The sequence below is a fragment of the Urocitellus parryii genome, chromosome 11 (genome assembly GCF_045843805.1).
Source record: "Urocitellus parryii isolate mUroPar1 chromosome 11, mUroPar1.hap1, whole genome shotgun sequence".
NCBI classification, from domain to species: Eukaryota; Metazoa; Chordata; class Mammalia; order Rodentia; family Sciuridae; genus Urocitellus; species Urocitellus parryii.
This window is the reverse complement of record NC_135541.1, coordinates 105,649,823-105,674,457: the sequence shown is the minus strand read 5'-3', so window position 1 is coordinate 105,674,457 and position 24,635 is coordinate 105,649,823. Positions and strand designations below refer to the sequence as shown.

The window sequence follows — 24,635 nt, the reverse complement described above, 5'->3', positions numbered from 1 at the left end:
AAATTCAAGTTCTATAAGTAACTTCTCTAAGTGCTCATAGGAATGCTTTGCTAACAAAAAATGCCCCATTAAAAACAAACTACTTGACCAATGTGATCCTGCAATCTGCACACATGGAAAAATGAGAATTAATACCCCATTTGAATCAAATGTATGATATGTCAAGATCATTGTATTATCTTGAGCAACTAATTAAAAAAAACGTAGCTCCATATCCCTTTTTAATGAGATGTGGGATAAGTTATTACTCAAAATGCTTTAATATCTGAATAAAAATTTTGGCAGCCTAAAAAAACAAAAAAACAAACTACTTGATATATAACAAAGCTCCTTTCATTAGCAGAGGGGCCAGAATTTTCAGAATTTCTGACCATATCAAAATCCAATCACATTTACAACTTGTTCTTGAAAAGACACTTTCATATAAATACATACAATTTAGTAAGACTTGTGAGTCCAGCAAAGGCTTCACTAGCATCTTCTATGGCCCATGAAATTTCATTGTTTCTTAAGTCTCTAGAAAATTTTCAGGAAAATACAAGTTACGTTAGTCAACACAGTCATCATGCCATTGAGCGGGATCCTAGCAAGACAATGTTAAGGTACATGTGCTAATACTACTGATCCTTATTTTAACAGTTATTTATAATGAAGACCCAATTATACTTTAAAGGTGTATCTGTATAAACATGCAATACCTGATTCTCATAAGCTAAGAATTAAGCTGGGCATCCTGCTAATAGCACTAATCTTCCTAGCTAACAGTATCTAATTGTGTTAACATATTTAAAATTATAGGGCTGAGACTGTGGCTTAGTGGCAGAGCACTTGCCTAGTACATGTGAGGCCCTGGGTTCGATTCTCAGCACCGCATATGAATAAATAAAGGTCCATTGACAACTAAAAAAAAAAAAATTATGGATAGGGTCCTGCCAAAGAAGGAGAGTTTCAAGATACAAGGGATATGATTCAGAATAATGGGATTTCTGGGTGACCCAAGGCTTTCCCTGGGCCCTTAAACTTGAAATGGCTGACAAAGAATAATATCAATATAGAGCTTTATAGCTCAAGAGCAATTAAGCACACCCTCTGGGAACCAAGAATGACATACCCGTGTGTAGAAGAATCACTGTATTTTTTTTTTTTTAGAAAAAAAAAAAAAAAAACAACTATGGATCTTTTAAAATCTACTGTTCCATTCTCAGCTGGGAGATGCAATTATACCACATCACGTGCTGATAAAAGAAATATCAGTTTAAAATATTTAATCACTTTTGCTTCCTTAGGCCATTTTATAATAAAAATAAAGCACAAAGCTTTCTGCTTTGTAAGACATAAAGCTGTATGAATAACAATAAGGAGGTAGTAGATCCCTCTTCTTGGTTACCCATCTTTACTTAAAATGAAAAGCTAACAGAGTTCATTTTATTTTACTAAGGAGTAAACACTGAAAGCACCAGTGGCTCTACTCCTCAGGTAGGACTTTACCCTCTCCACAATAAAGTATTAAGAGAAACCATTCACAAAATTGAGTAACAAATATACCTACTCTTTCTTTTTTTTTAATATTTATTTTTTGGTGTAGATGGACAAAACACAATGCCTTTATTTTTATGTGGTGCTGAGGATCGAACCTGGGTCCCGCCCATGCTAGGCAGGTGCTCTACCGCTGAGCCACAATCCCAGTCCTATACCTACTCTTTCAAAAGCATTGGGCTAAAAGCCAGAGTTTCTCAGATTTGGTCCTTCTATCTCTGTGAGGCATTAGAAAACCACGTACTTCCTCAATTACTTTCTTAAACTTTAATTTGGGGGTACCCAGGGGCACTTAACCACTGAGCCACAGCCCTAGCCCTTTTTTATATTTTATTTAGAACCAGGGTCTTGTTGAGTTGCTTAGGCCCTTGCTAAAATGCTAAGGCTGGCTTTGAACTCACGATCCTCCTGCCTCAGCCTCCTGAGAAACAAGGATTACAGGCATGCAACACTGCACCTAGCCCCTAAACTTTGAATCTAAAAGTAATCATCAGCAGTAGACTGAAACAATCTGTTTGCCATCCTTTGAATTATCAAAAAGCTGCAACTGCATCTGATATAAATTTCTGAACTTGCACTAATCTAGTTTCACCTCTGATAATACAGGAAAAAGGAATATAAAAGGAAATTAATTTTTTACTTTTCAAGGACAATTCTGAACAAAGTTAAAATATATATATTGCGCTGGGGATGTGGCTCAAGCGGTAGCGCGCTTGCCTGGCATGCATGCGGCGCTGGATTCGATCCTCAGCACCATATACAAATAAAGATGTTATGTCCGCCGAAAACTAAAAAAAATAAATATTAAAAAATTATCTCTGAAAAAAAAATTTATCTTTAATCGCTTTTGCTATATATACATATTGATATGTATATATACACACATACACACCTGTGCATGTATACAAACATCTTCACAAAATTATCATGTTTCCTTCTCATTGATGGCTAGGTCTCACAGATGTGAGTCTACTTCTTTTCTGAAATCCTCAATGGTGAAACTAATGACCATAAAGTCCCCTATTCAAAAACTATTAACAATCTACAAATTCTGTAGAGTGTGGAGGCCCACACCTGTAATCCCAGCTACTTGTGAGGCTGAGGGAGGAGGATCGTTAAGTGGGAAGCCAGCTGGGCAACTTATTGAGACCTCTGTCTCAAAATGCAAGACAAAGACCTGGGGATGTAGCTCAGTGGTAGAGTGTTTGCCTAGCATGTGAGAGGCCCTGAATTCAATCCCCATATCCCCTAAAAAAATTTTTTTCTTAATCTATAAATTCTACTAATTACTCTGTTTTCTCTTATTCTACTGTATGTTTGAGAATGCTATATTTCATTAAAATACCTCTTCATTCAATAAAATTATATTCCATGAAGGCAAATCATTTAACTTACAGAACCACAGGATTTTCAGGTTGAAACTGCCTTTAGCAACCACTTAATTCTAAATTCTTCTTTCATATATGAAGAAACAAACAAAAACATACCCAGGAAAAGCTAAGTGATTTTGTTCATTTCATAATAAAATATATGAGCTTTCATGTCAAATAGACCTGGGTTCTAATCCTGATCCAAACATTTATAAATTATGACTTTAAACAAATCATTTTCATCTCTCAGTCCTCAGCCACCTAATATGGAAAAGAACAGAAACAACCTAGTATCTGAAAGTTCCTGGTACTTACAGATAATAATTGTTAGTTTCTTCTGCCGAAAGTCATGCAGCAAACTAGTAACAGAACAGAAAGAACTGCTCCCACTATACATCCTGCATTTCTCAGAATGAGAACTGATATACAGCCAAAGTCAGAGAAACAAGAAAATGACTGCATTCTTGATCCCAACAACTATGTTTTATAACACAGCAACTGGTTCTATAAGACAGGCTTTGCTATTTATGTGTTAACTCAGAATTAAAATATAAAATGAACTTCTCATGATAGGAAAAGTTTTATCTATGGATACCAAGACAAATAAGATTATTATTCCTATCATGGGCTGAGGGAAGGACAAAATATAAAAATATAACATACATAAATAGATCCCCTGATTAGTGGACTGAATTAACTTGCTTTATTTCATTTTAAATCAGAATGGATAAACTTACAGTGTCTGAAGATTGGAAAGAAACCTAAACACACCATCAGCAATGTGAGTGACTCTGTTATCTCCTAAATTCAATCTCTCTAGTAAACTCAGACCCACAAAGGCAGATTCATCCAGGCGAGTCAGCTGATTATAAGACAAATCACTAAAAACAGGAAACATAGAAGGAAAGGAATTCATTGTATTTTGGTTCAACTTACAAATTCTTACTATATTTACATGGTAAATTTAGAGTTTTCAACAAACTTCTAGGAAAGAATGTTAGTTAGATCTCATTACTGGCCATGGAAATGATTTATTCCAACTATTCTAGTCTCACAGCCTCCAAAAAAATACCATCCAACACTTACAGTTCAGATAGTCTTTGGCAGAACTCCCATGCATCAGGGCTGATTCTTTCAATAGCATTCTGGCTCACATACAGCTGCTGTAACATTCGTAAGCCATATAACCACCCCTTGTTCACTCGTGTAAGATTATTGTGTTCTAGTTCTCTGTAGAATTAGAGAAAAGAGAATATTTCAAAACAAAGCATGTCAATAGAAGTATAGTTTTAAATCTTCAATAAGTCTTTCTCAGAAAAACATATACCTTGCTCAACCCAAGTGATACAATAAATCCTATTAAATAAATATTATCTTAAGATTCAGTGCTAGAACATATTAAGATTGTCTAAAATATCAAATCTACAAAACCAACAAGCTAAGTGTATTCCAGATTGTTGGGAGTCGCCCGGGCTCCAAAAACTAACCTCCCCATCCCCGAGAAGAGCCGTCCAATGGTGAGTCCTGCTGATTCACATGATCCTTACCCACCAATCAGAAAGCACCCCATGCCAGCTGCCAAAACCATTAAATTGTTAAACTGTTTCAACAGTCAGACCACTCCCTACTCTAAAATTTGCAGAGCTGCCTCATAAACGGGCATTTTCTCCTAGGGCAAGCCTTGATCGTGCTTTCACAGATGAATTCTGATAATTTTCCTCAAAGAATTTGGGAATACAAACTTTTTACATAAGAAGTTTGTAAGAATGATGACAAAAATGCCAGTAAGCCTACAAAACTTAAAAGCTTTGTGTGGCTGGGCACAGTGGTGCACTCAGGAGGCTGAGGCAGGAGATTTGCAAGTTCAAAGCCAGCCTCGGCTAAGCAACTCAGTAATATCGTATCTCTAAATAAAATACAAAATAGGGCTGGGGATGTGGCTAAGTGGTTGAGTGCCCCCAAGTTCAATCCCTGCCCACCTCCCAATAAAAAGCTTTGTGTGAAAGCTGAGGGTGCAGCTCAGTGGTTAAGTGTGTATTTAGCATGTGTGAGACCCTGGGTTCAATCCCCAACACACAGACATACAGAGCTTTAAGTATACTTATTTCATCAAAGAACTGAGAAATTACTAATTTGAGAAATTACTAATTACTGTATAATCTGTATAATTAAAGCAACTTTATTTGTTTGTTTATTTATTTATTTATTTATTGGTACTGAGGATTGAACTCAGGGGCCCTTGACCACTGAGTCACATCCCCAGCCCAAAACAACTATCTTAACCATTTGGTACAAAAAAGTCCCAGAAAGACTCCTTTCCTTAAAATCCTCTATACTAATTCTCAGTACTTACAATTCTTCCATATTATTCAAGCCAAAAAATGCTCCATCCTTAAGTTTGCTAATTCCATTCCGCTGCATTTTCAAAGATCTTAAGGAGTCGAGCCCTTGGAATGTAAGACCTTCCACAATTTTAATCCTGTTTCTTTTAAGTTCCCTTAAATAAAAAAAAAAGTTTTACAGTTAGAAAAATTGGTTTGCTGAATTGCTCTAACAATAGTCAAAAAAGAAAAAACACTAGGAAAAATTTTCTAACAATCGATCCACTTAGTTACTCACAGGAATTGAAGGTGAGGTAGTTTGAAGATCTTAGGTGGAATCATACTAAGTCGGTTCCGGTTCAACTTTACCACTAATAAGGAACTGGATAAATTATCAAAGCAACCAGCCTCCAAAGTAGTTATCCTATTATTACTCAAATTCCTAAAATGAGCAAGACAACAGCAAAATAAAAAAATTAACTAAAATAAAAATTCTACCACTGGAAAGCTGACCAAAGACTACGACTGAGTCCAGCTGTATCATTTAATTATATACAAACTTTACAAATCAATTAAATGCTTTATTCTTTATCTACAAAATTATTATGACAGGGTTGGGGTGTAGTTCAGTGGCAGAGCACCTGCCTAGCATGTGCAAGACCCTGGGTTACAACACCAGCAATACATACATACACACAAATCACTCCTACTTCATTTAGGTTGGCATGAAGCAGTGTGTGTGAATATGCTTTGTAAATGAAATCAATGATATATATACAATCATCATTATATAGGGTAAGCTGTTAAACAAACTACTTCCTATTTACCTTTTACAAAACTATTGACTTAAAAAAAAATTCAAGAAGTATATATCTCAAAAATTACCCTGGATGCCTACCAATATTTTCTGACCACAGTGTCTCTTTGTCTGGGGTGGGGGTGTGGGGGGGTGACAACACCAACAACCCCAAACACCCAAAGTGAGCTTTGTTTCACATATACCAAAATAATAAGCCAGTAGCACGTCCCTGTAATACTAGTGACTCCAGAGTCTGAGGCAGGAAGATTATAAGTTCAAAGGATAGCCTCAGCCCCTTAGTGAGACCCTGTCACAAAATTAAAATAGAAAATTACAATAAATAACAGACATTTAAGGAAGATAGATACCAATAAACAGTTAAAATGCAATCTAAGGGACTGGCGTTGTGGCTTAGCAGTAGAGCGCTCATGTACAAGGCCCTGGGTTCAATCCTCAGCACCACATAAAAATAAATTTTAAAAAGGTATTGTGTCCAACTACAACTAAAAAATAAAAATTTTTCTTAAATACAATCTACGGCAAATCTAATTTAAATTCTATTTTACTTACAGGTATTTAAGTTGCATTCGAGGAAATGAAGATGCCTTGATTTCTGATATTATATTGGAGCTGAGGTCTAAACTCTCAAGAGCAGGGTAAAACTGGAGAGCCTCTGCATTTATTTCTGGGATTAAATTATGAACTCTACAAAACAAAAATTACATTGAAGTTACTGCCAATGATCCACCCCCCAAAAGCTATGTACTATTCATAATTTAAGTAAAAGATTTAAAATTTTAATTACTTACAATGAAAGTAGAGTGATATTAGATGTTGGTTCTCCAAAATATGGGATTTCTGTTAGCTCATTGTAATTCATTTTCCTAAGCAAGGGGAAAGAGAGATTTCAAAGTTTAACAAGGGAAATGCTATCTCTTGAATTCTTTACTAATACAAATTAGTAAAGACACCAAATTTGAAAAAGCCTATAACTTATAATGAATTAGACTAAGATAAAATCTATTTGTTGAGAAATTAAAGATTTTAATAAGAAATGCTTTTTTTCAGGGCTAGAGATATAGCTCAAAAGTAGACCACTTGCACAGTATGTGCTAGACCCTGGATTCAATACCCAACATGGCAGGGGCAGGGACTTTTTTCATAGTGTTGATTTAGTATTGGTACCAATGTAAGAAAGGCTGGGAAAAATTTTTTGCACATTAAACATTTTCAGTACCAGCAAAGTTCTTTGCATTTATGACAGTCAAAATTTAAGGCTATTCAAGTTAAGGAGTATTGCTTAGGACCACAGATGAAATTAATTTGTCCAACCAATGATGGAACCTATGACTAATTTTACATGACATGACATGTAACATCATTCCCAGCAGCTCTTTCAACTGATTGTCTCAAATGTTTTAGGAACAAATTTAATACAATCAGATTTCATTAACCTGGTTTTCAATCACTGAACAACCTCAACAATATAGAATATAGAAAAGAAATCACAAGTAAACAAGAAACCAAATGAAGTTATAAAATACATGCATAAAGCTCATGCACTTCCCAATAAAGTGATTCCTGGCTTTCCTCAATGCATATTTTCAGTTAACAAACTTGTCAAATGTTTACTCAATATCACAACGAATTAGAAACAGCATATTTGGGACAAGGGAGAAAACAATGCAGGAAAAACAATTCATGGCCGAGCGAAGTGGCACAAGCTTGTAATCCCAGCAGCTCGGGAGGCTGAGAAAGGAGGACCATGAGTTCAAAGCCAGCCTCAGCAATGGCAAGGCGCTAAACAACTCAGTGAGACCCTAGCTCTAAATATAATACAAAATAGGGCCGGGATGTGGCTCAGTGGTTGATTGCCCCTTGTTCAAATCCTAGAATCAAGGGGAGAAAAAAAAATAAAAATAAAAACCAGAGCATAAAGAAGTTAGCCCTGTCTATGAAGAAACATTTTCCCCCACAATACAATCTGCTTCAGTGCCAGCAGCCTATAGACACAAAGGCCAGGAAATGATTCAGGGTCACAGTTTGCTCTGGCATGGGACACTAGAGTATGAAGAATTTAAAGACAAAAAACAAAGTTAAGGCCACGTGTGGAGGTGCACACCTATAATCCCAGTGACTCAAGGCTGAGGCAGGAGGGTCATGAGTTCAAAACCAGCCTCATCAATTTAGCAAGGTCCTAAGCAACTTAGTGAGACCTTGTCTCAAAATAAAACATAAAAAGGGCTGGGGATGTGACTCAGTTAAGCACCCCTGGGTTTAATCCCTGGTACCAAAAAACAAAAAAGAAACAGAACTAAGGGTATCTGAGGGTATTTAGCTTAGTATATAACACAGGGGTGAACAGGCCCACATACCTCAATAGTTGACCCCTGGGAACATCAAAATGCAATAACCAGTACTCACATTTTTTTAAAAAATCCCAAAATGATACATTTCATCAAAGGAAAAACTTTAGTTAAGAAGAAAATTAAGGGCTAGGGTACAGCTCAGTGGTAGAGCACTAGCCTAGCATGCACAAAGCCCTTGGTTCAATCCCCAGCACCACAAAAAAAAAAAAAAAGGAAAATCAAATGATATCAACCACTATATTCTCAAATAATACCCCAAATCCTCTACCTGCTGCTTCCATCTCACATGATATATTGAGATATTATAAAACTTCACATAACAGGGGCTGGGGTTGTGGCTTAGCGGTAGACCACACGCATAGCACACGCAGGGCCCTAGGGTCAATCCTTAGCACCATATAAAAATAAATAAGTAAAATAAAGGTATTGTGTCCAACTACAGCTAAAATATAAAGAAAAAAAGAAAAAAAAACTTCACAGTTTCACTGGCTAAACTCTCAGCCAAAAAGAAAAAAGATAAAATTTACACTGAAGAGGAGAAAAATCTTGCTTTGGGCCCCAGGGAAGTAGAATAATACTTCTATACAATTTGCAACTCGAAATCACCAACTCAATGCCCAGAGAGTGTGATAATAACAAAGTCAAATACAACAGTTTAGGTTTTCTAACAATTTCTTTTAATTAAAAAATTTTTTTTCATTCAATTTTTTGGAAGTATCACTGGATTAAATATTCCAAATTCAAATTTTATTATATCCCTTCAAAGAATTTAACATTAAATTAAAAAAAAACTTACACTTCCTGTAAAGTTTGTGATTCCAAGCTGATGTTCCAGTCAGATAACCGATTATGGCTCAAATCCCTGAAAGACGACAAAATATCACTCTTAGTTTTTTGGAAAGTAGACTTAAAAAAACCAATATGCACTGGGAATATAACTCAGTGGTAGAGAGCCTGCCTAGCATACAGAAGATATACTAGGTTTGATCCCTAGCACCACAAACAGAAAAAAAAAAAAATGTAACCAAAAAATTTAAAAGTCCTCTTAAATTTGAATACAGGCAAAAAGAAATGTTTATCCATAAGAATTCATCTAAATTTCAAAACAGCTATATTACTTTTTAATTTTGTTTTCTTCTTTTAGTAATTAGGAAATACATTTACATGGTTCAGTAACCAAGGAGTATAAAAGAGAATACAATAAAGTCTCCCACCCTTATTTCCATCCAACCAATTCCCCTTCCCAATAACAAATGAAAATACTGCACACTGTTTCTTATTCAGCCTTTCATATATTTTATACATGTACCAAGAAATTTTTACAAATGGCAGAATTTACACATTATTGGTCCCTTGCTTCTTTTACTTAGTGAGTTTCTTCATCCCCTTGCAGTGGTTATATAATATTAGCTGTAAATAAATTGAAAGGTAGATTTCACAAGGCAATATGGTAGGGCTGGGGATGTGGCTCAAGCAGTAGCGCGCTCGCCTGGCATGCGTGCGGCCTGGGTTCGATCCTCAGCACCACATACCAACAAAGATGTTGTGTCCGCCGAAAACTAAAAAATAAATATTAAAATTCTCTCTCTCTCTCTCTCTCTCTCTCTCTTTAAAAAAAAAAAAAAAAAGGCAATATGGTAAACTCCTATATTAAAATTGGAGTTAACCACATCCTTCAGAGAGATGCAATCTTCCTATAAAGAGCTCTCTAGCTTCAGAATAATTACCCAATTATTACTCAAATTATGGTAGGAAGATGACAGTGGCAGCTAATGTTTATTAAGTGTCAAGCAGTCTTCTATGCACTTTATTTAAATATATATGTATATGCACACATATACACATATAAAATTATCTAAATTCATACAACAGCTCCTTTACAAAACAATTACTTTGACAATCCTCACTTTCCTAATACAGAAAGGAGGCACAGAGAGATCAATAACTTGTCAATATAAGGTCACAACAAATACGTAGGGAACCATAAATTCAAAAGTCCATCTCACCTCCAGCAAGCAGTTTGTTAGATATGGGAGAAATTTTACTGAAGTTAGTTGTACGTTTAAATATTTAAATTGGCTTTTAAAAATTCAACTTGATGTTCCCTGGCATCTTTACAAGACTTTTGAAGTGGAATCAGGGCACACAAGCTGCCCAAGAGATGTCCTATAGGTTACAATATGGCAAGCAACAGGGACACACTAGAGAAAATGACAGATCAATTTGTCTCACTGTGACAACCACATGCAGTTGGCAGATGCATGCAGGTTTGAACGATGTCTCTAACGCAGCAGAACAATTTATTCTGAGCTAAATTCATGCCTGAGCATCTGGAAAATCTAGGTACTTTCATTCAAGAGCTTAATTTACACCATGACATAACTAAGGCTATGTTAAATCATCACTTTTTCACAACAGTTCCAAACAGTTCTTTTACTCCAAGATATCTGTCATGAAGTAGCAACTCAAAGATACTCACGAATACGGCGGTGTGATAGGAAACACAAGATATATATACACACACACACACACACACACACACACACACACATATGAATTCATGCCACATAAAAGTGTCATATTCAGGATTGCAGGTGTAGCTCAGTGATGTAGCAAGTGTTTACTAGCACATTCAAGGCTCTGGGTTCAACTCTCAGCACCAAAAAATAAATAAATCTTATATTTGGATACTTTATCCAACACACATTTGCTACTAAACAACAAACAATTCCATACAAGTGAAAAGTTTTGTTGTTTTGTGGCATTTCAACTGTAGCAGAAATTCAACTGTTGTAAATATTCCAATTTCTGCCCCAAATTGGCTGGTACAACAAATGAAGAGATAACAACATCTGGATGTTATTAGTTAGCATGGTGTTTACTAGATTCTACATACCATGACTGCTTGTATTTAGCAGCTTTTCCCCTTAAGAATTTGGGCTTTCATTTTAATCACAACAATGCATTTCCATAGTGCCTTAAAAAAATCTCAATCTTCCTGGCAGCACAACTTTTGATCATACTTTCCCCCAAGAATTCTCCCATGAATGTAACTCATCAGTGACAATCATTTACCAGGCAATCATTTTTAAAGAAAACATAAAGCAATAAAAAATTAAGCCCAATTTATATGATATAAATAACTCTGTACTCAGTATTAGTGAAAACTGTCCAGTTATCTATTTGAGGCAGAGTAGTTTAATCTGTGTCTTTGAAGAAATGATGAGCTTTTTAACCAAACCCAGAGGATACCTAAAATATTTTCAAGCCTCTCTACAGTATAATGTTGTTTTATGCTCTGAAATAGTCTCATATGTCAGCACCCTTCTGAAACAAATCTTCCTTGAATGAGATTTAACAATATTAGGGCCGGAGATACAGGGCTCACCTAGCAAGTACAAGGCCCCGAGTTTCATCACCAGTACCAAAAACTAAAACTAAAACAAAAACACACTAAAAGTGAACTTCCAACATAATTGTATCAATTGGTATATACCAGTATAGTTGCTTAAGTTATCAAAATACCAGATATCTAACTAGAATTATTTGACTTTATTTAATCATCAAGTATTCTTTTTCTTTTGCTGGTGCTTATTAGGATCAAATCCAGGGCCTCATGCATGCCAGGCAAGCACTCTACCACTGAGCTACATCCCCAGCCCCAGGTATTCTTACAATAAATATTTATTGGACCATATGCTATGCCCTATGAGTGCCACAAAAACTGTCAATATTACAGTCTTTTTCTCTTTCTGAAAACAACATTTATAGTTCTCACAGATAGGATCATCCCAAAACTAGACAAATTCAACATCAATTTCATTATTTCCCTTCACTGGAAATGATTAACTTTTATATCTAAATTTCACTCTGGAATTTAATCATATGACATGTGCTAACAGGAGTATAAAAGCATTGTTTTTTTAATCCACATAACTAGTACTTTAAGGCACTAAAATAAATTTATATATATCATATTGTCGATACACCAAAATATCACAAAAAGTATACTAAGATGAAAGAAGTCTGAAAGATTATTTCTTAACTTCAGTAATGCATAGCAGACATAATCTTATTCCCATAAATGTCTTTCCTATTTCCTTTTTTTAAATACCAGGGTACTTTACCACAGAGCTAAGTCCCCAGTCAGTCCTTTTTATTTTTTATTTTAAGATAGGGTCTCACTAAATTGCTGAGGCTGGCCTCAAACCTGAGGTGGAAGGAAACTCCTGCCTCAGTTTCCCAAGTTGCTGGGATTAGAGGTGTGTGTCATTGCACCCAGCCCATCACCTCTTTTTTGAGACTGGGTTTCCACATTTTGCCTAGGTTGGTCTTGACATGAGTTTAAGGGTTCAAGGGATCCTCCCGTCTTGGCAAGGGGCACAGGCTTGGGCCACCATGCTCAGCTTCTATCTTTTAAAATAAGCACTTCAAAAAGGGTGAAGAAACTGAAATTTGAAGACTTCAAACATCAGGCTATAAATATCAGATATAAAACTCATAGATCAGAATTTGTATATTTCTTTTTGATTGGAGATTCCTGGCATTCTTCTCTAAGTGTAAGCATTAATTCCATTTACTTTGCATATGCTAATGACAGTTTGTCTTTTATTATTTTTTGTTAGGTTTTGTTTTGGTTTGGTTTTGGTACTAGGGATTAAACCCAGGGGAACTTTATCACTGAGCCACATTCATAGTTCTTTCTATTTCTATTTTGAGACAGGGTCTCACTAAATTGTTTAGGACTTCACCAAATTGCTGAGGCTGGCCTGGAACTTGCAATCCTGCCTCAGTCTCCCAAATCACTGGAATTACAGGCATACACCACTATGTCCAGCTATTGTTTTTAAAGTGAGAATCCTGAAACAAATAACTTTCACTATTTCTCCATGAAATATCCAAAAAATGTATGTAAGAAGTCAATAAACTTTATTTTCTAACATCACTTATCTGACAATTTATGGATATGTGTCTCAGTGTTGTAAACTTAGCTCCCACTCATGTTAATCTACAAGGATGCAGCTGCGGGGCTGGGGATGTGGCTCAAGCGGTAGCGCGCTCGCCTGGCATGCGTGCGGCCCAGGTTCGATCCTCAGCACCATATACAAAGAAAGATGTGTTCGCCGAAAACTAAAATAAATAAATAAATATTTTTTTTTTAAAAAAAGGATGCAGCTGCAATAAATGATGAATAAAGTTCTAATACCATGTGGAGCCAGAGGCGTCCTTAACGTAGTATAAAAAAATAAAAAGGGCTGGAGATGTGGCTCATTGATATTAAAAAAAAAAAAAAATCCCTGAATTCAATGAGGAGACACACACACACACACACACACACACACACACACACACACAAAATCTACTACTAATTCTCAGGTTTACTACATAATCAACTACCATGCTGGGATTTATAATACGGATGATCCGAATATTCATGGGGTATAATGAACTAAACACAAGAATTTCTAATAATGCTTAAAATTTTGCCTGTTTTTATAGGTTTGCTTTCCCTTTACCATTTTTAATATAACAACTTTCCACTAAAAGCTGTCACTTCTTGAAACTGTCAGCCTTTCTGTATAGTGGCTCTTTATCTTTGTTTTTAATTTGTTGCTTCTAATCGTCAGGCTAGGAAACCCCAATGCCTGTGAGCAATGTCTGAATTAGAAGTAAATGAGATCTGAGTGAGAGTTTCCTAGAAGCATTTTCACTATGTGGTTCAACTAGAGATAACTGGAGACACTGGGTAAATATCTTCAGGATAAATAAGATTTGAAGAGTGCATGAGGTGTAACACTATTCCGAATTAAACATCCTATCTTTCATTTGTATTATTTGCAATACATTTTACAATACTGTGTGTGTGTGTGTGTGTGTGTGTGTGTGTGTGTTACTGGAGATTGAACCATGGGCCTTGTGTTTGCAAAGCAAGCACTCTACCAACTGAGCCCATTATAATACATTTATATAAATCCAAAAAAAATGAAGATAGACGTTAGAATATTCGAGAATTTTTTTTAATTAAAGGGACACGTTTTAATTTTTCCATTATCTGTCCTTGGGTTAACTATTAAAAATCATTAAATGATTAAAAATACTGTTTCACGGGGGAATTCACCAACACATCAACAACAAAATAAGAAATTCTAGTCAGGTGCAGAATTTCTATTCACACCTATAATCCCAGCAGCTCAGGAGGCTGAGGCAGGAGGATCTCGAGTTCAAAGCCAGCCTCAGCAATGGTGAAGTGCTAAGCAACTCAAAGAGACCCCGTCTCTAAATAAAATACAAAATAGGGCTGGGGATGCAGCTCAGTGGCCAAATGCCCCTGAATTCAATCCCTAGTGCCAAAAGAAAAAAAATAAGAAAAGAAATTCTACACAAACTTTCTTTTCTAAGATACTAAGGACTGAACTCAGGACATCACACATATTAGGCAAGCGCTCTACCACTGAACTATGTCCCCAGGGTCTCTACATAATCATTTAAGAACAGTCTTGCACACCTAGTTCTGGGACCTTCAGCAAGTCCTGAACTTCAGCATCTCTGAACTTCTTTTACACGGAAAAATAAGAATATCAAGGGCTGGGATTGTGACTCAGCTGTAGAGCACATGCCTACCACAGGTGAGGTCCTGGGTTCAATCCCCAGCACCACATAAAAATAAATATTTTAAAAATAAGAATATTAATACCAACTTTATCAGATTTCTCTAAAAGTTAAGAGATTATAAATAGAAGGCTTAGTACACAGGTCACATGACCCAGCAATATCTTTTTTTCTAAGTATTCATCTATTGGAAATGTAGGTAAAATCTACTTGCCAAGGTAAAACCTTAATTAATTTCATCTATTCTCCTATATTAACTTATTAAAGTCCTAATCCAAGTATTGACTCTGGATTCATCATAAAGATGCCAATAATAAGCCCACCAAAGATTTGGGCAACTTACTCAAGTATATACCTGTACCACAAGATTTAATGATTCAGAATTACCCAATGATACCACTTACTAAGAATCTACATATATACCCACATAATTATGAAAAGATGTCTACCAAGAATTTATAGTACTGGCAAAACCATAAAGGAAACCTATACTTATCAAGATCAGTTAAGGTAGAGCCACCCTGCACTGGGGTTCCTTAGTCACCAAAGCATGGCTCCACAGCCCAACCCCAGGAAACATTCAGGCTTGAAACTGCCACTGCCACAAAACTGGAATATGGCTGCTTCTATCAAGAGACAACAGGGCTGGGGTTGTGGTTCAGCAGTGGAACGCTTGCCTTGCATGTAAGAGGTACCGGGTTAGATCCTCAGCACCACATAAAAATAAACAAACAAGGAAAAGGTAGGTGTCCATTTTACAACTAATTAAAAAAAAACAAAACAGAAAGAGAGACAACAATAAGGTCCTGGTAAGACGTCACAAAGGTCCCTGTGGTCTGGCTGCACCAGAGCTTTCTCTACTAGGGGTGCTAACAGTTATCCTTTTGCTGAGGTAACAGGGAGTCTTGCATAGGGTTGCCTATTTCTTATTTCTCCTACTAACAGCCAACTTCCTATGATTACCCCCTTACTGGTCTTCTAATCTAACACCTCCATATTCTTAAATCCTATCTCATAAACATCTCAGCCAACCCCCAAGTCCCTGCTTCCACCATCAGAAACTGTAAACCATTGATCATATAGCTGAAAATCTACTGATCATATAGTTGAAGATAACCAAACCCATCATTTCTGTTTATAGTGGCAAAACTGTAAATGTAAAAATAGAAGTTGACTGATATATGGCTGCACGTTGGGTATATTGAGTGCTATAATATCGATCTCTCCCTTAAAAATGAGGTATTACCTGTAGGCACATTATAAGATAATAAGGCAAGAGCTGTAATACCTCAGATCTATACTACGAGAGAGGAAGACACATAGACATTATGAAAACACAAGGGAGGAAAATGCTCCAAACAAATCAAGATACAACAACAATAGAATCCATAGATAGCGCAGTAGGTGAAATGTCAGAGAAGGAGTTTAGAATATATATAACTAAAATGATTTGGGAATTAAAGAATAACCTAAGTGAGCAGATACAGGCAAAAATGGATCACACCAACAAAGAGATAAGAGAGCAAATACAGGTTGCAAGAGATTACTTCAAGGAAGAGACAGAGATTCTGGGAAAAAAAAAAAAAAACAGAAATCCTCGAATTCAAAGAAACAATAAGCCAATTAAAAAACTCAATAGATACCATCACCAACAGACTAGATCACTTGGAAGACAGAACCTCAGAAAATGAAGACAAAATATACAATCTTGAAAATAAAGTTGACCTCACAGTGAAGATGGTAAGAAACCAGGAACAGAACATTCAAGAATTATGGAATACCAACAAAAGACCAAATTTAAGATTTATTGGGTTAGAGGAAGGTTCAGAGATTCAAACCAAAAGAATGCTTAATCTCTTCAATGAAATAATATCAGAAAATTTCCCAAGCATAAAGAATGAATTGGAAAACCAAATACAAGAGGCCTAAAGGACACCAAATGTACAAAATTACAGACACGTTATAGTAAAAATGCCTAGCATACAGAATAAGGCTAGAAGATCAGTTAAATTACTTACAAAAATTCCATATACAAATCTCTGCAGCCAGTTTTAAAAAAAACACATATTTATACAAAGTGCTCATGTGTTTTTTGTTGTTGTTGTTGTTGTTGTTGTTTTTAAAGAACTTAACCACCGGGTCTTGCTAAATTGCTGAGGCTGCCTATGAATTTGCAATCTTCCTGCCTCAGCCTCCCAAGCCACTGGGAGTACAGGCATGTACCACTGTGCACCTAGCCATTCCTTTTATTTTTTGAGTCAGAGTTTCCCTAAATTGCCTAGGCTGGGCTCTAACACATGATCCTCCTGCCTCAACCTTCCCAGTAGCTGGGATTACAGGTATGCAGCACCGTGCCTGGCTGGACAGTATTACTTTATTTTTAATTTTTTGTAGTTGTAGATGGACACAATGCCTTTATTTGTTTATTTTTATGTGGTACTGAGGATTGAACCCAGTGCCAACATGCATGCTAGGCAAGTGCTCTGCCACTGAGCTACAGCCCCAGCTCCAGTATTACTTTATTTAAAAACAAACTTTAAGTGCTTGCATGCACAAGGCCCTGGGTTCAATCCCCAGTACCAAAAATTTAAAAATCTAAAAAACTTTAAAGAAAGTATTATAAACACTGAACAAAGAGCCATGTTTTATTATTTTTTTTTAATCTACCTTCTCAGAATGTGCCAGCAAAATAGGATATTTTTGTTGGTGGTGGTACTAGGGATTAAACCCAGGGACACTCTACCACTGAGCTACATACCAGCCCTTTATAATTTTTTTTTTTTAATTTTAGAGACAGCATCTTGCCAAGTTGCTGAGAGGGTGGCTAAGGTGCTGAGGCTGGCATCAAATTTGCAATTTTCCTGTATCAGCCTCCCCAGTCCCTGGGATTACAGGCAGACATGAATACACCATTGAACCGGGCAAATTTTAATTGTTACTTTTCTAAGATTAGAATTCTTCCTATAAGGTAGGGATGTGGGTCAGTGGCAGAGTGCTTGTCTAGCATGCATCAGTCCCTGGGTTCAATCACAGTCTTACAATTAAAAGGAAAAAGAAATCTTCCTACAGAACGCTTTCAGAATGATGCCATAAATTAACCAAATTATCACAAAGAAAAACTCAATAACTACATGATCTCTTATTTTCCTATCTGTAATATATATCTCAGAAAAAAGTAGAAAATACAAACACTCCAGACCGTTTTCAGACTGATTTATGAAGTAGTAAATTCCACTTACAAACCCAGTGTCTGGCCCTCAAATTTCAAGTTAACAAAACTAAATCTATAGTGAGCCATAGCATATTACCCCAATCCATATTTTTAGTATCTGTCTTCCCTTCCCATTTAGAATAACAGTTCAAAAATAGCAGAATGCCAGGTGCAGTGGTGCAGGCCTATAATCCCAGTGGCTCTTGAGGCTGAGGCAGGAGAATCTAGAGTTTAAAGACAGCCTCTCTGTTGCTGAGGCGCTAAGCAACTCAATGAGACCCTGTCTCTAAATAAAATACAAAATAGGGCTGGGGATGTGGCTCAATGGTTGAGTGCCCCCCCCAATTCAATCTCCATACCAAAAAGGAAAAGAAAAAAAAAAAAAGTGGAACTAATATAGTTGCTTTTACACAAAAATAGACAGAAAGCTATGACATGGAAATGAAAATGGAAAGCCATTATCATTAGTGAGCATTTTCTGAGTATCACACCTCTGCATCACTATTTTATAATTCAGTTATACAGATTTTTACAAGTGGATGGATATTAAAACAAATCATCTTATCATTTACAACACTGATGGAGAAGGTATAGTTACAAAGCCAAGCATCAGCTGGGTTTCTCATTATTAAAGTAATCCATCACTCCTTAATACCCATAGTCTAACCTGGCACCACATCCAATATCTCCTCAAGCAAGCAACATTTATGGTATGCTCTTTCTGCTGCATCCTGCCAAAATTTTTATTATATAAGCAAATCATCATAATAAATTTGAAGTAGATAAATAAAACCAAAATGTGAAAGAGAAACCCCAAATTAAGAAGCATTTAGTTACAAATCTAGATTCACCACAGTTCACTATTATTGCTCAGTTTAAATTTAAACTCACCACTAGTTATTCTGGCAATTGTTACAAATAATTACAGTCTCATTTTTTTGGAAAGGCTGGGGAAGAGCAATAAAAGCAGAGGTAAAGAACACAACGCGCCCTTAAAAAAAAAAAAAACTGGTTTACAAGATAAAACTTACACTAACTACTGCATTCTTCTGGTTTGGTCTCACACATGAAATTAATCATTTGGATGGGTTGTAATAACTTAAATTGCTTTTATTTGCATCAACTGAGCATCCCAACATCTTTCATGACTGGAAAAATACAGAATAAATGAGTTGTGTCATTTACTTTGGCATAAAAAATATGACATAAGAATGTACTCAAAGCACTTTTTAAAAGGTCTGAATATGATGTGATCTTTTCTCCATTGGTTAAATGCCAGTTTTTCATTAGGCTAGAAGATCTTTAAAAAGTAAAATATATAGCTAGGTGCAGTGGTGCCACGTATAATCCTAGCTATTCAAGAGCCTGAGGTAGGAGGACCGAAAGTGGTAGACCAACCTTGATAACTCAGTGAGACCCTGTCTCAAAAAAAAAAAAAAAAAAAAAATTAAAAGACCTAGGGATGAGCTGGGCACAGTGGCAAACACCTATAATCCCAGCTACTCAGAAGGCTGAGGCAGGAGGATCAAAGTTCAAAGCCATTATAGGCAACTTAGCAAGAACTTGTCTCAAAAGTAAAATAAAAAGCTTCAGGATGTATCTCAGAGGCAGAGCACCCCTGGGTCCAATCCTCAGTATCTCTCACTCTCTCTCACATATATACACACATAAAAGACTTACCCAGAGTTCTTCAATGGAAGTTAATGTCCTATGTATGCTAAAGAACTAACCTGTTCACAACTAAAGGAACAAATGCAAATAACTTTTAAGCAGTCATTATAATAAGAGCAGAAGAGATTTAAAAACTATAGGTAAATAAATACATAAATAATTCAATAAGATTGATTTAGTATTGCAGTGGTTCCCAAACACTAATTTATGATGAAGTTTTCAACAGTCTATAGTGAAATAAAAACAGTAAAGACAAAATTACAAATTTTCAAAAGGCCAAATTTGGCCAGACCTGGTAGCACACACCTGTAATCCCAGCATACCTGTAATCCCAGTGACTGGGGAGGCTGAGGCAGGAGGATTGAGTTAAAAACCAGCCTCTGAAACTTAGCAAGGCCCTAAGCAACTCAGTGAAACCCTGTTTCTAAATAAATACAAAAAGGGCTGGGGGTGGGGGGGCTGGGGTTGTGGCTCAGTGGTAGAGTGCTCGCCTAGCACATGTGAGGCACTGGGATCAATCCTCAGCACCACATAAAAATAAATAAAATAAAGTCATTGTGTTCATCTACAACTAAAGAAATATTTTTAAAAAAAAGGGGGGGGGGCTGGGGATGTGGCTCAGTGGTTAAGTGCCTCTGGGTTCAATCCCCAGTAACAACAACAACAACAAAAAAGCTAATTTAATTCAATAGAATGGTCTTTAATTCTATTAAGTACATGTGTGTTAACTTCTTGGCGCTATTGTGAAATGACCATGACAACAAACAACTACAAGAGAGGGGTTCTAACACCCTTATTTGGCAAAACAAGAAGTTGACTATTGATCCTACAATGTTTGCGTGTTCATATGTGCAATCAGAACAATGTGGGGCTGGGGTTGTGGCTCAGTGGTAGAGCACTCGCCTAGCATGCATGAGGCACTGGGTTCAATCCTCAGCACCACATAAATGTAAGGTGAAGATATTGTGTCCACTTAAACCTAAAAAATAAATATTAAAAATAAAAAAAAAAAAGAACAATGTGCTACAGAGCTCTACAACCACCTAGAGAATCCAGTCAAGTTATGAATAACGAAATAATATTTCACAGTTTCTCATACAGAAAAACAAGATAGTATTGATATAGGTTTTAAAAAAACAATATTGAATCCAGGTGTAAACTCCGTGGTAGAACACTTTGCCTAGTACACACAAGGCCTTGGATTAGAACTTCAGCATCTCAAATTATAAAAACAAAAAGCAGAATTAACAAACACAACCATTCTAGGCATTTGCGTTTGATCACTAATATATTTAGAACATCACATGAATTTTATTTATTTATTTTAGAGTGCTAGAGATGAAACTCAGGGCCTTTCGTATGCTAGGGAAGTGCTCTACCACTGAGCTATATCCACAGCCCATTGCATATGTCTTAAAATTCTAATTTGCATGAAGAAACCTAAGTGTATTTGGTTATTTTAAAGCTAATGGCAATTGCTAAAGAATGTTTCATTTCTCAATTTAAAATAACACAATAAGGGACTGGGATTGTGCCTCAGTGGAGGAGCACTTGCCTAGCATGTGTGAGGCACTGGGTTCAATCCTCAGCACCACATAAAAGTAAATAAAGGTACTTTGTCCATATACAACTGGGGAAAATTAATTAATTAAATGACACAATCAGACAGCCAGGTGTGTTGCTGTAGGCCTGTAATCCCAGCAACTCAGGAGGATGCGACAGGAGGGTAGCAAGTTCAAGATCGGCCTCAGCAACTTAGCATGGCCCTAAGCAACTTAGCAAGACCCTGTCTCAACATAAAAAAAAAAAAAAAGAAAGAAAGAAAGAAAGAAAAAGGGTTGGGGATGTAGCTCAGTGGTAAAGTACCCTTGGGTTCAATCACCAGTCTAAAAATAAAATAAAATAAAATAGGACAATCATGTCTTTTAATATTCTAAGAGTGCTTTAGCTAATGTAAGACTTCCATCCAATTATATTTCTGTAACAGAATTGCTCTCCAAAGCATTTCACTTCAACTGAAAATGTCAATTTCATTATAGGACATTTAAAATTTCTGAATGCCACTTGGCTTTAGGCAATTTGTCTTGATTAAACAAAAATAAAACTCTGATAAAATATTCTTACATAAAATTATTTTTAATTATTGTTTAACTACCAGTGTAGAAACTTAGAAAGTAAGCCACATTTATTCAATTACAACTACATGAAGGCATGTTGTTTTTAAACTTACGCTAGATTTATTCTGTCATAATCAGGTAGCTGTTCCAAGAATTTCTTAGAAAAAAGTACTTGCTACATAACAAAGATGCTGTACTAGGTTTAAATCAGACTACCATACACATGAGTGCCTTAATTTAAATCAATACAACCAGAATTAACTACAGGTTGTTACTATAATAAAACAAAAGAAATCATATTGATGGTGTGGTGGTGCATGCCTGTAATCCCAGTGGCTAGGGAGGCTGAGGCAGGAGGATCAAAAGTTCAAAGCCAGCCTAGGCAATTTAGCAAGCCCCTAAGCAACTTAGAGACACCCTGTCTCAAAATAAAAAATAAAGGTTCTGGGGAAGTGGTTAAGCACTTCTGGGCTCAATCACTGGTATTTAAAAAAAAAAAAAAAAAAAAAAAGGAAAGAAACCATACTATTATATTGCAATTCTGTTTACGCTGGATACATTTTCTCAATAAATGAGTTAAGTTTCTTTCCTATCTATGCTAATCAACTTGTAAATATATAAATACTTCTTAACCTCTGCAACAGACCTTCTATTTGTTTTTTTTTTTTTAAAGAAAGAGAATGAGAGAGGGAGAGAGAGAGAGAATTTTTAATATTTATTTTTTAGTTCTCGGCGGACACAACATCTTTGTTTGTATGTGGTGCTGAGGATCGAACCTGGGCCGCACGCATGCTAGGTGAGCGCGCTACCGCTTGAGCCACATCCCCAGCCCCAGACCTTCTATTTGTATTCTATTTCCAATGAAAATCCAAAAGCCCCCATATTTTAATTGCATGCCAAAAATTGTTTTTAATGATGACTTTTTTTTTCTTTTTAAGTAACTCTATTAGAAGTCTGTCAATTAATAATTGTGTTGCTCAGTATGTGACACGGAAATAACTGTATGTTGGTGGTTAAGAAACCTCATAATTACAGTTATTTAATACCTAACTTTTGTTCCCAATGCCACTATGCTGACTCAAGGCTAATGCACCTTTCTAAGCGCCACTGTGTAATATAGGCCTGTCAGAATTAAAATGCAGCAGTGGAGACTCAGAATTATTCATTCAACCATTGTACTTGTTTCTTACATATAAACAAAGAAGCCTCATTTCTGAGTTGTACACCACAAGTAAAAGCAATGAAAACAAAGCATCACATTTTTTGGGGGAAAAAATATACTCTTTCCCTTCTTTATAGTGAATCCTAAATCAGCTCAAGAATGCTACTTATGAAGATATTCTGGGTTAATCCTGGATCTCCTGATACACGATGAAGTTTTCAACCCTGGCAAGTATCAAAACTGCAACACGAAAGGAAACAATATATGAGAACTAGGGACAGAAGACAATTCATTTATCTCAGGTGATCCTGTATAAAATCACGTGCCTGCGGCAGACCACTCAAGCTGAGGTACACAACAAATGATGCAGCCCACGAGGGATGCGCGCTCAGCCCACCCCCCAGCCATTCCGCGTCCCTGGTGGTGCCCAGAACCCTAGAGTACTTAACATTAAACACCCTAGCCCACCTCCTCCCTAGCCAGGAAATCAGACTCCCTAGCCCCGAGAATCTCGACCTCAGTCTTCATTCAAGTCTCCCCAAACCCTCAATACCAGCGCTTTTAGACTCCCACCACCCAAAACCAAGTTCACAACCACAGAATAGCAGTTTCTTTCACAACTCAGGTAGGCGACCGCGCCCTCCAGTCCGCGGCGGAGGGGAGCTCGCCCTTCTCTCGGTCCCTCGGCTTGGCCACTCTACTCACAGGGTGGCGACGTCGGGGGGCAGCGGGCCCGACAGCGCCCTCCAGCTCGACGCGGGCAGCTTTCTGCGACTGCAGTCCAGCAAAGGAATGCGGCAGGAGCAGGGTGCGGGGCAGAGGCCTGCCCAGGCGACGGGCAGCAGGAGGACTGCCTGTGCGAGGAAGAGGAGCCGGGAAAGGGGTCCGGACCGACACCCCGGGAGCTGCTCCTCCCGGACGCCTAGGGGCGCCGGCGCCATTTTCCCCTCGACCGGGACCCGGCCGAGAAAACCCGCCTGGCTGACAAGGCGGCTCCGCGTAGGTTTCTGGCCGCTGCGCGACCACCTGAAAGCCCCAGCTGTCGCCTGTATCCTCTAAAAGCAAGCGACAGACAGAAGCGGAGGGACAGCAGGGGCAGCGGCTGAAGACAGGCGGCTGAGGCCCTACGGACACCGCTTGCCAGCCCCGCCCCGCGACGCAACGTCTTCACGCACAGGGCCCAGCCAATCTGTGCACAAGGATGAAGTTGCGTCGGGGGCGAGACCGGGGACCGCCCCGCTCCTTCAGGAGAAGGGTATTAAGGTGCCCCAGACTGCACTGCCCCTCCGCGGTTCCGCTGCCGTTCCTCCGCTGGAGGGCGCAGTGGTTCTTTAGGAGGGAACCGTGGGGCAAAGCCCCCGCCGCAGTCCAAAGTCCTCACTCCGGATTTATCTACCTTAGTAGTATGAAAGGATCTTTCTTCTTCTTCTCCTTCTTTTGTTTTTTGGGGACTGGGTATTGAATCCTGTC

The 24,635-nt window shown here is 37.4% G+C and overlaps 1 protein-coding gene across 2 annotated transcripts in view; it reads right to left on the bottom strand.

Moving 5' to 3' along the window:
* The window catches only part of Lrig2 (leucine rich repeats and immunoglobulin like domains 2), a 48,681-nt gene extending 24,371 nt beyond the window's left edge, over positions 1-24,310 (bottom strand). For both annotated transcript variants that reach the window (XM_026394148.2, XM_026394149.2), the window contains exons 1-9: positions 23,871-24,310; positions 9,192-9,257; positions 6,836-6,910; positions 6,597-6,731; positions 5,526-5,669; positions 5,260-5,403; positions 3,993-4,136; positions 3,644-3,787; positions 436-516 (exon numbers count right to left, since the gene is read on the bottom strand). In XM_026394148.2, the coding sequence (XP_026249933.1) occupies positions 436-516; positions 3,644-3,787; positions 3,993-4,136; positions 5,260-5,403; positions 5,526-5,669; positions 6,597-6,731; positions 6,836-6,910; positions 9,192-9,257; positions 23,871-24,106 (1,169 nt within the window). In that variant the 5' untranslated portion in view covers positions 24,107-24,310. The remainder of the gene's footprint in view (positions 1-435; positions 517-3,643; positions 3,788-3,992; positions 4,137-5,259; positions 5,404-5,525; positions 5,670-6,596; positions 6,732-6,835; positions 6,911-9,191; positions 9,258-23,870) is intronic.
* Positions 24,311-24,635: the final 325 nt, after the last annotated feature.